This window comes from Camelus ferus, chromosome 4 (genome assembly GCF_009834535.1).
Source record: "Camelus ferus isolate YT-003-E chromosome 4, BCGSAC_Cfer_1.0, whole genome shotgun sequence".
NCBI lineage: Eukaryota > Metazoa > Chordata > Mammalia > Artiodactyla > Camelidae > Camelus > Camelus ferus.
The window spans coordinates 4,149,582-4,165,619 of NC_045699.1; the positions used below are offsets into that span (position 1 = coordinate 4,149,582).

Here is a 16,038-nt window from a genome sequence, read left to right on the forward strand (position 1 = left end):
CATGAAGATTTTGCTGAGAGTGGGTGGGGAAGACAGACAGAGTGAGGGAGCACAGACAGGTTCCTTACTCCAAGACAGGAGTCAGCTCTGCTCCAGCATCATGAAATGATCATGGATGCTCAAAGAATTCAGCAGCTGGGTAGGGGGCAGGGGAGAGCCTGCTACAGAATGCCTTGGGGAAAGATCCCTCAGAGCCAGGCCCCCTCCCCCTCTCACACACATCAAAGACTCTGACCACCGCAAGTGAGGTAGTGGGACCACTTCAGGGCAAAAGATGCAGGGCCCAGAGCAACACTACCGCACTTTCGGGTCCCCCCTCCTCTTACATCCCTGTGGCCACCAGCAGAGCTCAGCAATCTGGGACACAGACAGGAGACTGGGCCTGCTGCCCTCCCTGCACCTTAGGTCTCCTGGGGGCTCTGACCAGGGCCCTGGGCAGCTCAGATTCCAGGTAACTGCTTTCTCCTTACAGAGCTAACCCGTGCCAGCACGCTCCTGGGTCCCCTGAATTCCGTCCTCCTCTGTGGGCTGAGCATCAGGGGAAGTCCAGAGATCCTGTGAGGGAGGGTGGGCTGTCCCCAGGCAGGAAAGAGGGGTAAGGGAAGTTGTATTCCAGCCAGAAACTCGGTCGGGGAAGGTAGGAGGGAGGAGGGAACAGGAGGAACCCCCCTGGCTGCCCCCTTCCCTGCCGCTGTGTCTGAAGAAAGTTAGAGCCAAGGAGTTGCTCCTCCGGCTTCTGAACCAGGAAGGACGTCCTCCGGGGTCTCACCCCTCACCCAGGGGGTCTCCCAGACCTGTCTTCCCCTTGTACCCTCAGTCCACCTTCTCCTCCGGGGAATCCCTCGGCCCACCTTCTTCCAGGTGAGGGTCTTCCAGCCCACCTTCTTCCCTGGCGGGAGTGCCTAGCCCACCTTCTCCTCTGGAGGGGTCTCGCAGCCCACTTTCTCCCCTGGCACGGTCTCCCCCCGCCCACCTTCTCTCCCTGCAGGTCCCCTGACCCACCTTCTCCTGGAAGGGTCCCCCGGTCCCTCTTCTCCCCCAGCAGGGTTCCCTGGCCCACCTTCTCCCTCGCCGGGGTACCCCGGCCCGCCTTCCCCGCTGTCCCCGGCCCGCCTTCCCGCGGCTGGAGCGGCGGCCCAGGCTGGCGGGCGGAGGCGGCGCCACCCGGGGCGCTGACGTAGAGGCCGCTCGGCGGCCGGGGGTCCCTTCGGTGGGGCCGCGGCTCCCCGCCCGCCGCCCCCGCGCGTCCATTCCCTTTTGTGTCCCGCGCGCGGCCCGTCCCCCGCGCACACTCGCGCCCTGCGCCCCGCGGGCCGGCGGGCGGCTCCCGGCGCGGCCCTGCACCGCGCGCCCTGCTTTGTGTGGACGCGCCGGCCGGGTGCGCGCGGGCTGTCGTGCGCCCCCGGCCCCGTCCCCGGCCCCGGCCCCGGCTCCGGCCCCCGCCCGGCCCGGCCCGCCCGGCCCGACCCGGGAGCGCAGCGCGGGCCGAGGGGCGGGCGGGCGGCGCGGCGAACATGGCGACGGTGCCCGTGTACTGCGTCTGCCGGCTCCCCTACGACGTTACCCGCTTCATGATCGAGTGCGACGCCTGCAAGGACTGGTTCCACGGCAGGTGAGCGCACAGCCGCCCGCCTCCGGCCCCGGCTCGGGCCCCCCAGCTCCCGGCTCCCGGCCCCCCGGGCCCCAGCCCGGCCGGGTGAGCGCCCCGCAGGCCCCCGCCCGCCGCCTCCCGGCGGCCGCGCGCCCTTTTGTGCCCGGGGCGGGGGCTGAGGCCGGGCGGGCGCCCCTCGCCGCCGCCGCGCACAAAGCGGGCCCGCGGGGGCGGCGGGCGGGGGCCGGGCAGGGAAGTTGGGGCGCCGGGGCCGGCCGGGCCGACTGACAGCGGGGCCGCGGAGGCCGGGCTCCCGAGGCCCAGGCCCGGCGCCCGGCGCCTCCCCCGCGAAGTTGCAGGAACTTTCCCCGCGCGGGCCCCGGAGAGGCGCGAGTGGCGGGCTCGGACGCTGGCGGGGCTGGGACGGACGTGGGGCCCGGCCAGGTGGCGGCCGGCGCGCCCACCCTCCGCCGCGGTCCGGAGCTCCGGGACCTCGTCCCGGCGGCCGGGACCCCATCCTGGCCCCCGCGGGGCTCGCGGAGCCAGCCGGCCTGCGCTTCCCCCGGTGGGAGTGTGTGTGACAGAACGGTGTCTGTGTGTGTGTGTGGGTGGGTGGGGGGTGCTGTGGCTTTGCTGCCTCCTCCCTGGCTTTCCCCGCTGCCCTCCTGTCTGTTGCAGACCACAGGCCCACCCGGGTTTTCACTTGACCTTACGCTCTCGGAGGAAGGTGGGGTAGGGGGAGATACAGCTTGGTCTTTGCCCGTGACCATGACCTGGCCCTGCGCCGAGTTTTCAAAAGCCCGAGGCCCCTTCCCACCCAGAAGTAAGTGGAGGAGGAGGAAGAGGAGGTGACACTGGTGCCCAGACTGCTCCAACAGGTTCTCATGTGTTCGGGCCTCAGCAGGACCCGCCAGGGGCTGGCCGGGGCAGTGTGCCCTCCTAGGTTCCAGTCTTAAACGCAGCCGGGCTGGGGGCAAGAGACAGAGGTCTGGGATGGTAGGTGGTCCCTCGTCCCCCAAAGAGGAGAACCTCCCCCTGGTTTTAACTGTGGATGGGCCAGTGGCCCTTAAACGTGGGCTGTGGTGTCTAGTCCTGCCAGTTTACATGTGGGCAGCCAGGCAGCTAGATGTGACAGGGCCGGCTCAGGTTGGCAGCGCCAGGCCTGAGTCCCCGGGGCTCAGTGCCTGTGACAGGGACCCCAGGGGGAAGGGGCTGGGGATGCACGGGGCAGGGACACCCACTGGAATCTCCTGGGCCTCTTGGGCTGCTTTCCTGTGGCTGTCCAGGGCTGCGGAGACCCCAAAGAGCAGCGGTGCCTGGAGCGTGAACCCTAGGCTCTGCCCAGAACAGTGCTGCTATGCACACCCACCAGCTGGCATCCTTTCAGAGTTCATGGCTGGATCAAGGGTGAGAGCTGCTATATGATCTTTCATGGCTCCATGGTTGCAGAGATGCTGAGAAGCTGGCCTTGAGTGCTCTGACAGTGGTGGGGCCTCTCCCTCCTCCCCCACCCCCACCCCGGACCTGCAAGAGCTCCCTAGGTACCCAGGCTGGAGGAGTGTGAGGGCCTGGGGGGACCCTTGTCTGGCTGCTCACGGGTCCTCTCCCCTGGATTGAGAAGGCAAGGCCGGTTCTGAGCTAGACTTTGAGAAGAGGGTAGGGAGTGGGAGGAGTGGAGGGGGTAGAGGGAGTCCCAGGAATGAAGGGCAGGCAGGGGAAGGGGGCTGAGGGCTGGCCTGAGGGTCTGGTGGCATTTGCCGGATTGGCTTAGGCAGAGGCAGGGAGAAGGATGCATCCTGGCACCTTAAAGGGCATGTTTTGGGGAGGTCTTGTTTCCTTGTTTCTTGTTTCTCATGTGAGGTCTTGATCTGGTCTGACACAGGCACAGATCACTTGATCAGCGCAGATTCACGTCCACCTATGTGGGGTCGCTCCGGGGTCTGTGCTTCCCCCCTGCCATGGGGCACATCTTTTCTGCATCTAATCAGGGGTCCCTTGTGGAAATGAGCCTTGAGGCCGGAACGCCTTCTGGAGTCCCTAGTCCCCTGCACGGCTCAGAGGAGGTGCTGTGATGGGGCGACTCAGGGTCAGGGATTGGGACTTTTGTGGGCGAGGCTGGGCAAGGCCACGTGTGGCCCCCACAGCCCTGGGCAGACCCCCCTTGGCTGTGCCAGGAAGGTGTGTGACGTGATCCACATGTTTCCTGACCTCCAGATACTCCCAGATGGATGACCCTTCACTCCAGATCCCTGTACACCAGTATTGTTGTTTACTTCACGTTCAACAGCTCGAGTCACTTTTAAAAAGTTTAAAGACTTTTTATTTTGAGAGATTTTTAGACCTACAGAAGAGTTGCAAAAATGGTATAGTTTCCCTAGACCCCACATCTTCCGTCCCCTGAAGTTAAGGGTCTTATCAAATTATGCTGTAAGCATGGAAACTGAGGCAGAAGCCTTAGCTTAGTGCTGCTAACCAAGCTCTGGGCCTCGGGCAGGCTTGCTTAGTTCCAGGACCCCACGTTGCATTTCACTCTCATGTCTCCTTCCTCTCCTGAATATTTCTTAAAGAAGGAAACTTCGTATCATTCCCTGAAATAGAATATTAGTATAACTTGCCGTAGACAGTACCTGTAAAAATAAACATAGCTGTTAAAGTAACAGGCTCCCTCTTGTGACCCATCACATTCCTCCAGCGCACCTCATTTTGGGGGGATTGGAAGGGGATCTCTGACACTCACAGTGGCCAGGCCTTTGCTGGGAGGACTCCGGCAGCGTCGCCAGCCGAGAACGTGGTTGGGGCAGCCTCTTTCTAGGGGCAGAGCCTGCTCACAGCCTGCGCCCACCTATGCAGGAAGCCTCGGGTACCCTGACCACCCCTCCTTGCGTTCCCCAGGGAGGCCTCTCCGCCGCGCGGCGCTGGAACGCAGTCAGCCAGGTGTTCCTCCCCATCTTGACTGTGGCTGGTCACTCTTGGGGCTGGGGTACCGTGTCAGCCCAGCCTGCCTTCACTGGCACTCGCTACTGCGTTGCCTGGGAATTGCCTTTGACTAGGAAGGGATGGATTTTCTGGCCACTTGTCCTCAGAGCTGTCTCATCTGTGTATTTGGCAGGAAAGTGTGGCACTACTTGGGACTGGGGACTTTCCTCCCCAGTTAGGGTGCCACAAAGCCACACAGGCCAAAAACGAAGTGGCTTCTCATTCCTGTGTCTTCTGCCAGACCCCGTGTGTCCCTCCACCCCTGCCTTCTGCAAGGCGCCTGGCTGTGGACCAGTCACTCTGGGGAATGGTCTGGGCGTCTCGCCTTGTCACCAGCTCTGTCTGTTGTGGGAAACAGGAATGATTCTGTTAAAGGGTCAGATATCCTAAATCTTCCTGGCCCTCTTTAACTTCCTGTTGTATCGAACCTGAAGGGTTTTTGGAAGCATAATCAGTAAAGTTGATTTGAAAAGGTCTGAAAGCTGAAGGTGCTGTGCAAGGCCTTCAGTGGTGGAAGTTTGGTTTATTCTGTGTGGGTGCAGTGCTGGCTGTGGGGGTTCCTGGGGTAATAAGGCGGGTCCCTTGCCTCTTACAGGGTTTTTTTCTATGGGAGTCAGACTTGTGGATGGGGAGCTCCATGCCAGCCTGGGGAGCCCTGTGAGAGCCCTGAGGAAGCAGCGTGTGGGAGCAGGAGGCTGCACCAGGGATGGCCTGCGGGGTGGCCGGGAGGTGAGAGCCACGCTGGGGGCTCAGCAGAGCAGTGGTGGGAGGGCACTGAGGGTTTGACAGGGTCTCTCTGGCTGCTGTGGGCACAGTTGGAGAAGGGAGCGGGGACAGGAGCCACCGTCCAGGAGAGAGGTGACAGGCAGGACCTGGGGGTGAGGACTGGGATGGGGAGAAAGGGTGAAATTCTGCAGGTATTCAGGAGGTGATCTGACAAGCCTTGCCTGGTGTGGATCCCCTCTGATTCCTGTGTGTCCATCCACCCATCCGGGCTCCACCTGCCCTCCCCAGCAGGGCCCTGTCTCTGTGCCCACGTCCCCCAGGACTGGTTGGCCGTTGCTGGCTCTTGCCATGTCTTTCACCACACTCAGCCTTAAGCTTCTTGGGGCAGAGCCTCTTCCCGGGCCCTCGGCCCTCACGGGTGCCCAGTACCACAGAGTGGGACTCATGCATGGCTCTGTTGGCCAGCGGAGTGTGTGCACTTTTGAAGGGGAAGGTGGGACCACCAGGGATCAGGCCTCAACATCACAGTCTGGGTGATCAGATCTGACAACTAAGTCCTCAAGCCTGGATTCCCTGAATACTGCGGGGAGCGCCATTCACATGGAGATGGAGACGTGGCTTGTTTGACGTGTCTCGAAATAACGATTCATCGCTTTTTAATGAAGAATTCTCACTGTGTGAGTTTAAGAAGTTCCAGAGGAGGATGGGGGAATGTCCTGCCAACTTACAGAGGGCAGAGCAGATGTCTCCTGTCCATCGATCCTCTCCAAATGAGATGTCTAAAGGGAAGCGATTTGGAGTCGAACTCATGGTAATCACCAGAATGTTTGCTTTTATTGAAAATTTTGGCCTGGAAATGTACTTGGTGTGAGCCTCTGCACTGCCCACGTTTTGTGGGGGGCTACTTTGGCTCAGGGGCCGTTGCAGATGGTCTGAGATCCGCAAAGGCTTGGGGTGCTTGGCGCGGACCCTGCCACTCCCGGGGGCCCCATCCTCTGGGGCCATCCCCTCGCCTCTGTGCTTGTGGCACCTGGCCATGTGGCAGGGCCTTTTTCCAAAAGAATGAGGAGAGTTGCTGTTGGGAGTGAGTATCGGCCAGAAAATAATGTTCCGTGACGGAGCATGCGAGAAGACTCTAACTCCTAAGATTCCGGTGTGAGTAAAGCAAAGCCATCAGTTGACTTCTGAACGACTGATGTGAGTAATGGCGCTGCAGGGCTCGCGCTCGGGCTGGCCTGTGTGGTGTCAGGATTCACAGCCGTCCTCTTCCCTGCTTCCCACCGTGACCTGGGTGGTGGGCCGGGCGGGCCACCTTGTCCTCCCACTGCTGGCAGAGGTGGACACCCCTCCGCCAGGTGCAGGGGGGAAGTGGTGTCTGGCTTCTTCTGGCTCACAACCAGATGCTGACAACCCCGTTCCTGTCCATGGTTTCGAAATTGCAACGTGAATGGAAACACCTTCTCAGGAGGAAGGTCCCGTCCGGTGCCAAGTAGGGAAGCTGGACCCTCTGCATCTCAGGTGTGCCCAGTGTCCTGCTGGCCTCGCACTTAGAGTTGTGTCTCCATCTCTGTACTTGTCCTTCTCTGTCTCGCTCCATCTCCATTCCGCCACGCTTCTTGGTTCTCAGCTTTATGGCTTGGTGGGAAGTGAGCTTAACCGTGCTCTTTGCAGTGGGGCTTGGCCCTGTGCTTTAGGGTGTAGGGTCTTTTCACTTCCCCCCGAAGTGCGGGTCATCCGTGGAAAAATATCTGTGAAAAGACATAGTTAGAATTTCAGCCACTGACTGGCTTTGACCTCAGAGCGTAAGAACTGAAGGTCCTTGTGGGGTTTGTCCAGGCAAATGGAGAAGCCAGCCTTTCATCTTTTTAAAAAAATTTACATCCCATAAAATTAACCAATTTAACAATCTATAGCATTGAGTGCATTCAGAATGTTTTGCAGCCATCACCTCTGTCTAGCTCCCAGATATTTTTATCACCCTAAAAGTAAACCCATTAAACAACTTTCCCCTCCCTCCTCCCCCGAGCCTTGGACAACCACCCGTCTGTGGACTTACCTATTCTGGACATTTCGTATGAATGGAGCCATACCGTATGTAACCTTTTGTGTCTGGCTTCTTTCACTTAGCATAATGTTTTTTAGGTTCATCCATGTTGTGGCGTGGATGAGAGCTTCACTGATTTTTTATGGCTGAATAATACTCCATTGTAAGGATATATCACAGTTTGTACATCCATTCCTCTGTTTATGGGCGTTTGGGCTTTTTCCAGCTGTGGCTATTTTCATTTGTGCTGGTGTGAACATTTGTGTACAGATGTTTGTTTAAAGACCTGTTTTCAATTTGGGGGGACTTGCTGGGTCATGTGGTCACTCTCTGTGTAACTTTTTGAGTAACCAGCAAACTGTTTTCCACAGCGCTGCACCATTTTACATTCTTCCCACTGATGTGGGAGCAATCTGATTTCTCCTCGTTCTTACCAACACTTGTTACTTTCCGTCTTTTAAATTATGGATGTACTAGTGGGTGGTATCTCATAATGGATTTTGTTTTGCATTTTCCTCATGGCTGACGATGTTGAGTGTGTTTTCATGTGCTTGTTGTCCATTTGTATGTCTTTTTTAACAAATGTCTGTTGAAACAGTGCTCATTTTTAAATTGATCTATTTTTTTATTGTTGAATTGTGAACAGCTCTTTATATATTCTGGACACTAGACCCTTATCAGATACAACATTTCAACATATTGTTTTATGTCTGTGGTAATGCCCATTGATGCACAAACATTTTTAATTTTGATGAAGTCCAATTTATCTTTTTCTTATGTTGCTTGTGCTTTTTGTGTCCTATCTAAGAATCCATTGCCAAATCTGAGGTCGTGAAGATTTACTCCCTTGATTTCTTCTAGGAGTTTTATAATTTTAGCTCTGATATTTAGTGTTTGATTTATTCTCAGTTAATTTTTGTGTATGATTTGAGATGGGGATCCAACTTCTTTTGTCTGCATGTGGATATCCAGTTGTCCTAGCACCATTTGCTGAAAAGACTGTTCTTTCCCTATTGAAAATCGTGGTAGCCTCATTGAAAATCATTTGACCATATACCACAAGGATTTGATTCTGGACTCTATTCCATTCCTTTTGTGGATTTATGTCTATCTTTATGCCAGTGCCGCACTGTTTTGATTACCGTAGCTTTGTAGTAAGCTTTGAAATCAGGAAATGTGAGACCTCCAACCTTGATCTTTTTAAAAAAAAAATGTTGTTTTGACTTTCGGGGGCTCTTTGCAATTCCATGTGAATTTGAAGATTGGCTTCTTCATTTCTGCGATAAGGGCTATTGGCATTTCAGCAGGGATTGTATTGAATCTGTAGATTATTTTGGGTAGTATTGACATCTTAAAATTACATCTTCCGATGCAGGAGCATGAGATGTCTTTCCATTTATTTAGATGTAGGTTTTCCCTGATTTCATTCAACAACGTTTGGTAGTTTTCAGTGTACAGGTTTTTTATTTCTTGATTAAGTTTATTACTCGGTATTTCATTCCTTTGGATGCAATTGTGGGTTGTTTTTGTGATTTCCTTTTTGTATTGTTCATTGCTGGTACTTTTATCCTTTCTATTAAAAAAAGAAAAGATCACCTTTTAACGTGTGGCAGCTGAGTTTCCAGAACCAGACACGTGAGGGGTGCAGGTGTTCATGCCCGTGCGGGATGTCACACACCCAGCTGCAGGCCTGTGGGTGCTCTGTGTCCAGAGTGTGTCTGCAGGCCCGGGGAGGGGGTGCTGCTCTCGTTTTTAATCATCAGTGTTTGCCGAGCCTTGCGTCTGCCACATCCTGGGCTAGGCATTTTCCATACATTGTGTCCGGGGCTCCTTCCTGTATTGTCTCTGTTGCCTTCACCCTGACCATCGAGGAAGCCGCAGTGGAGGAGGTCAGGGCCGGCTGCTGGGCACGTACTGCGTGTGCTCTTACTGACCTTCCCACTGCCCTTGAGGGGCTGGGTGGTGGTGGGCTGTTCTGATCGGGAGGGGAGCAACCTGAGGCTGAGGAGATCAGCTTGCTGAGGTCAACATGACGGACAGGACGGCAGCAGTGTGTTTGTCCTGGGTCTCCCCCGACCTGGCGCCCTTTCATTGATGTGAGTGATGGGGGAGTGGTGCCCAGGGCCCCGGAAGTCAGGCAGGTCATGGCAGATGCGAACCTGCAGGACGGGTCAGCACTACTCCTGAGCTGAGCAGGCGTGAGGGCAGTGGATAAGCCCCTGGGACAGTAGTCCAGGCTGCTGACTAAGCCGCGAGCTGTATGCTGGAGTGGGCCTCATCCCCGGGAAGCTCTGGGCGCAGTCTCTGGCTGTGTGCATCTGGGGCTGGGTCCCTCAAGTGGGGTGCCATTTCATGCTTCACATGGATGTGCGGGCTGGGCCTCATTTCTTCTTGTACCCGACACACCGTGGGCTGCGTGATAAGTGTGCGTGGCTACACAGGCCTTGGGAGTGCCCTGGGGCCAGGTCTGAGCCCACAGAGGCCTCCCCTGGGGCAGCCAGCCTGGGGCTCGGAGCCCTAACCCTCTGTGGCCGGAACCCCAGACTGACGTATGACTAGCCCAGCTGCATGAACTCTGACACCCAAAAAATCTTGTAACTTTTTGACTTTGCCACACATCTTGCCCATCCCGTAGAAACCCTGCCAAAGCAGAGTCTGGGTGTGATTCTCTGGGAAGCTGGGCTGAGGGCGGTGAGAAAGTGCTGTCCCAGGGAGGGCACAGGGGCCCTTCCCTGCCTGGGGCCCGTCTCACCATCCTCCTGGGCTGACTTGCCATTGACTGGAGAGGACACAGATTTGAGGGGTTCAGTCCCTATCTCCTGGAGAAGAGACTGAGGCCTGGGGTCGTGGTGCATGGTGACTGTTAGCATCCTGGAATAATCCAAAGCTGCAGCCTGAGCCGGTCTGCCTCCCAGAGGAGCGAGGCCCAGGGAGGCGTGCAGCAGGGCTTCCTGAGAGCCCCCCAGGCCCTGTGGGGAGGGGGTCCCACAGTGTCCCACGAAGCAACAAGAGGCCGTGCATCGGAGCAGGAGGTGGGTTCTCACCAAACATCCTTCTGCTGATGTTTGCAAACTCCAGGATTAGTTACCATTGGTGCTTGTGGGGTCTCTTCTCTGCAAAGTCTAACACAACTCTGGCTAAGCTCCCAGCTGTTTTTGGAGCTACAGCGTGTAAAAAAAAGGGGCGCGCAGGTGGGTGAGGGGTGTTTGCTGCCATTTGTTTGCTCCCAGCATAAGACACTTTTCTGTCATCCTCTAATTCCTTCAGCAGCTTCCTGAGGGCATCAACAGTCTGGCCCAGAGAGGGCCAGCAGCTGGCCTGGGTCACCCACTAAGTGGCACATGGGGCTTTGCCACTCTGCCCGCCCCTTGGGAAGTTTGGAGTCAGCCGGGCACTGCTTCTTCCCTGAGCTGCGTCCGTGCTGTTGGAGGATGGAAGCGTCAGGTGCTCATTGGCCTCGTTGATTCTCATGGTACCATGTCATCACGGTGACCTTTCGATCCCAGTCTGGGTGCTGGTGTTGCCGGCCCCCACCTGAGCCCAGCACTGCCCACGGGCCTCTCCAGCATCCGCTTCCACAGCCTGGGCCCCCTGTCTGCCAGGGCCCCTCCCACCTGCCCACTGAGCAGGCGCCAGGCATTTGCCTTCTGGTCCCTGGCTCCTATGTGGAGGTGGACGGGTGAGCCTGGGGGTGGCCCCCTAAGTGCAGGCAGGATGTGTGAGGGTGGGGCCGTGTCATATCGTGGGGCCCCCTTCTCTGAGCCGTAGCTAGGTGTGGGACTAGGGCTCTGAGGACCTTTTACTGGAGTTCTGCCTCAAAGGACAGGTACAAATGCTTTTCCCCCGTGTCCTCAGCCCAGTTCTGCCCAGCCTTGTGCCACGTGATCCTCTGCTGGCCTTGCGGTGCCCCTTCCCAACTCCCATAGCCACCTCCCCACCCCCGACTCTCTCAAACCTCTAGGGCCTGAAGGCAGTGCTGGCAGTGGCTGAAGGGATTCAGTTCAGGGAATCCCTCTGGCCATCTGGGCACGGGTGAGGGAGACGCTTTGGAGCAGGGAGCCGTGAAGCCACTTTCCCAGGGTCCCCCATGCTGTGCCCCAGTCCTGCCCATCCGTGCCCTTCTCCAGCTCGCCAGGGCGCGGGGTTCCTTTCCTTTCCTCCACAGACGATGTGACCCTCTAGAATAGAAGGTGGGTGTTGGTGGGACCAGAGAACCCCATGTGGTTCTGCTCCTGCACACACTCGGTGGCCACGCTCCGGAGGTGCAGCCCTGTGTGACTTCCGTCTGCGGAGCAGCCATCCCGGCCTCCAGTGCTGGATTAAAGCTTGGAGAAGGAAGCAGACAGATTTGCATTCAATTTGAGAAAAGACTTTCTAATAATTGAAACTGGCCCCAGACCCGACACGTCTGGGGAAATAGTCTTTACGTTAGATCAGGGTTTCTCAGCCTGGCTCTGTGGACACTGGGGCTAGAAAATTCTTTGCTGTGCGGGATGTGGAGCAGTGTCCCTGGCCTCTGCCTGCTAATCCAGTAGCACCCGCCCCCCCAGCTGTGACAGCAAAAGTGCCTCCAGGCATGGCCAGTGTCCCCTGGGGGGATAGCTGCCCCCAGTTGAGAATAAGAGGTGACTGAACTTCGTGGAAAATGGAGTTTCTGACCCCTTTTCTTTTCTTATATTTATTTATTGTGATAAAGAATAACTGCATTTTATTCACTTGAAAGTGGTTAATTGAATGAATTTGCAAATGGAACACTAGGACATGTTTTTTCAAAAAAGAGCATTAAAGAATATGTAGTGAAAAACTTGTCTTCTCCCTGGAACCAAATCATTTGCAGCGTCTTAAGAAAAACTCCAGAGAGATTTCTGTTTATACAACATTTGTGTCGCACAGCCACCCCCTCTCCCTTTCCCCAGGCGCACGGGAGCGCGCTGCCTGGGACGCGGCCCCCACCCCGGACTCCCTCGTGCGGGTGCCCCGGGGTGCTTCCTCCCGTCTCCTGTCTCCTGGTTGGCGTCTAGCTTGCTCCTCCTCTCGAGCTATGCAGTTTCGCACAGGGAGCACCCTGTTGCATCCAGTTATGTGTGTGTACACGTGACTTTTATCTGGCAGATAAATTCCAAGACACAAAGGTGCCGAGTTGAAGGGGGCAGCATTTCAGGTTTTAAAATTGTCCGCTAGGTTGTACCAATTTCTGAACTTTTTGATCTTTTGTCAGTTCAGTCTGGAAAGTGAAAAGTTGTATCTCACTGTAGTTTTAAGGTGCAGTTTCCATATTATATTGTGTATTATATGTTATTATATCATCATTTCAGTTTGCAGTTGTCTGACTTTTACATCCCTTTCTCCTTACGATGGTAGGATTTGGGAAGCGGTCTGGATGCTTTTCTAATAAAGTCAGAAAGAGCAGGTTGAATCTGAGAAGTGGAAGGAGCAGCTGCCCTCCTCTGAGGCATGGGGGCCGCGGGGGCTTCCCCCCATCCTCCCCGTCCTCCTGCTCCAGCAGCGCTCTGAGCCCCTAAACTTCCAAGGCTGGCAGACGGTGGAAGCTCGTCTGTTTGTTAAATATCCACCCCCACCTTTCTTTTGAGTCCTGTTGTGAGGTCAGGCCTCATTTGCTTTTATTTCCTTCATAGACTTTTATTTTAGACGTGTTTCAGGTTTATGGAAAAGTTGCAGCCATGGTAGCACTGTGCATACTCCTGGCTCAGTTTCTCTGATTGTTACCATCCCACGTCGCTGCCATACCCTGGTCACAGCTACGGAGCCCACGTGGCTTGGTTGGTCCTCCTCCTCTCGGTCCTCCCCACAGAACTAGGCTTCCTGGAGGCCGTGCGTGCGTAGCTATCCAGCTGTGATGGCTTCTCGGACCCCTTTGTCCTGTAATCGTAACACTGAAGTCACTTAAGGGTTTGTATACCTCTGAGGAGCCATGTCTCCAATGCATGTGCCCCCATCCCAGGCACCGTCACGCACCCTGGAGCCTGGGGCCCCAGCCCAGTGTGGGCACCCCGACAGCTCACGGGGCTGCATGTGATCCTCTGAGGGAGCTGGGCACCACTCAGCAGCCCCGAGGTGGTCCCTGAGGCCCAGACACGGGAGTGTTCTCCGCATCGTCCGGACCACGATGCCGTTCCCTTTCGGTTTCTTCTAGATCTCAAACTTGTATTAGATTTCAGACTACTCTTTGGAAAAGAAAGATGTAATTAGACTGGTCTTTGGCACCTTCTCTCTGAAAAGCTGACCAAGAGAGCAGTTTGGGGCACCCCGCGATCTGCCACCATCCACTTAAGTGGCTCTGCCATCTAGACGCACCATTGGAGCAGGATGTGTGAGTGGGGGCTTCTTAGGAGCACTTGGTCTTAGCTCCCCTTTCACAAAAGGGAAATGGAGGCAGCACACCAGTGTCCTCCCGCAGCCTAGAGCTCTTTCCAGAGGTGTTCCCCACAGACGGGCTGGAGCCTTCTCAGTTGGTTCTCCCACCCGGTCCTGAGCAGCACAAACCTGATTGCGGGAAGCCCTGTGCCTCCTGTGACTGGGAGTGATGACTGTGGGCCCCTACTCAGGGCCACCTCGCCGTGTGGCCGGGCTGGGCTGCCCGTCTGCAGCGGGAGGCTGTGACCAGCCGGGCTTGGGGTCCCGGTGTTGAGTGGAGGCGGCCTGACGCCTTCCCTGCCCTGCGGTCGTCCTGCTGGGGCCCCGCCTCCTCGCCTGCCCATTTTCCTTCTCTGCGGGGCACGGGCAGCCTGGCCAGCTCCCTGAGGTCTCTCGTTGGAACTAAGGATCAGGATCCAGCCCATTTTCAGCCCCTCTGAGAGCCACTGGAGGCCTGAGGAGTGGCAAGGCAGGCCTGGTGGTCTCCTTGTCACTTCCCTCCTGACGCTCAGAGATTCCAGGACTCTGGTTCATTCTTAGACTCCCAGGGGGATCCCTGTGCAGACAGTCCCTGTGCTGAGGCCGCTGGTCTGGACGACAGCACGCAGGCGCAGAAGCCCTGTTGGACCGGAGTGTCCTCCTCGGGGAGCGCGCAGTCACCTCCTGCGCTGGCCTGTTGAGCGTGACCTGTGCGCGCTGCCAGTTAGTGAAGGAAGGCTCTTGGCGAAGTCACCCGGCAGCAGTTGGCGGCCTGCCATTCTTACTGGTCGCTTGGCAAGAGAACCCTTCCAGGCCTTTCCGGAAGTGTCCTGACTGTGGGGTGGAACTTACGGGTGAGGAATAATTCTGTGCTTGCTGGTATCTGTCGGTGTGAGTCCCACGGATGGACGGAGGGCCCTGATGTTCCCTGCGTGGTGACATGCCTGGTCTGGGTGAGCCTCTTCTTGTCCTCGGGGCTCGTTCCGTGAGCCAGGCAAGGTCCCTGATTCAGGGAAGGCAGCACTGATGCTCAGTGTTCCTAACACACCGCTAGGTTGGAGGCGGTCCAGCCCAGCCAGTGTCCTTTCACCGTGCTCACTGCCCACTAGCCATGCTGGCTGCTGGTGAAGTGTCCCTTGGGGCCCAGCTTGCACCATCTTAGCCTCATAGTCCCGGTTGCCTCTGAGATAGGGCCCATCAAAAGGCACATCCCTCAGGGGGCCGCGGGGGGGTCTCTGCTTCAGGCCCCACACCTCGCGTCTGTGTCTTCTGGGAGTCTGGGCCAGGGGCCCGCTGGAGCCCATGCACGTTTCCATATCCTGATCTTTGCTTCTCTTGTTCTTTATGGTTAAGAAAAAAAAAAAAGGCAAAGATCAGATACTGGAATGTTCCAGAAGGACAGGACCTCGTATCCGTGAGCCCCTCTCACCTGTAGACACCGCAGCAGTGAGGACCTGAGCCCACCCCTCAGTCTAGGGCTGCCCCCTGGAGGGTCACAGCACAGAGCTGGTCCCCAGGTCCCACCCCTAAACACCCTCCCTGTTGCTGCCCTCAGGCTGGTGGTGGGGGCTGAGGCCAGGGGCCTCACCTCCCTTGGTCTAGAGTTCTACTTCTGTTAACATGACCTTGGACTGCATTTGCTCTCAAGTCAAATTTGTCTTCCCAGCCACCTTGTGAGTCTCTGAGGGCTTTATCCAGATGGAAGGCTGTAATTCCCAGGGCTTCCTGACAGAGGTATTTGCTCTTTATCTGCATACAATTGGTTTCCCTAGAAACTGCTAGAATAAATGTTCCAAAACCTGCTTCTGATTTTTAAAGAGACCATGCCGTGTATCTGGAATATCTGTTAAAAATCCACTGGAACAGGTTTAAAAACATATAAAGAGACATTTTGAATATTCATTTAATACGACAAGGATTGTAGACTCTTAGAGTTGAGGGGATGATTAAGTAAATTATAATGTACTCACAATAGGAAATTATTCAGTCATCAACAGTGATGTTTACGACAAGATTTTAACGATATGGGAAAATGTTTATGCTATAATGCTAAATGGGAGGGAAAAAAAAAAGCAGGATTCTGCATTGTCTATACAGTGCATCAGTTGGTGTGAGGTAGGAGCCAGGCTGGATGCAAATGTGCTGACATGTTAGAGGGTTGAGAGCGTTTTTTCCCTGCTGCTTTCATCCTTCTCTGCACTTTCCAACTTGTTTTCCAGCAGCATAATATTAGTTTTATAATCAGAAATGACGAAGCATGAAAATTAGATTGTCAGAGTGTAGAGGTCACCCTGCCCCCACCTCCCATTTCACAGATTTTGTGGACTATAGATTTTTATAGACACTC

At 56.0% G+C, this 16,038-nt stretch overlaps 1 protein-coding gene across 1 annotated transcript in view; it reads left to right on the top strand.

The window, feature by feature from the left end:
* Window positions 1-1,341: 1,341 nt before the first annotated feature.
* PHF2 (PHD finger protein 2) overlaps window positions 1,342-16,038 on the top strand; it is an 89,028-nt gene continuing 74,331 nt past the window's right edge. The window contains 1 exon segment of the mRNA XM_032477428.1: window positions 1,342-1,612. Coding sequence (XP_032333319.1) covers window positions 1,515-1,612 — 98 coding nt within the window. The 5' untranslated portion in view covers window positions 1,342-1,514.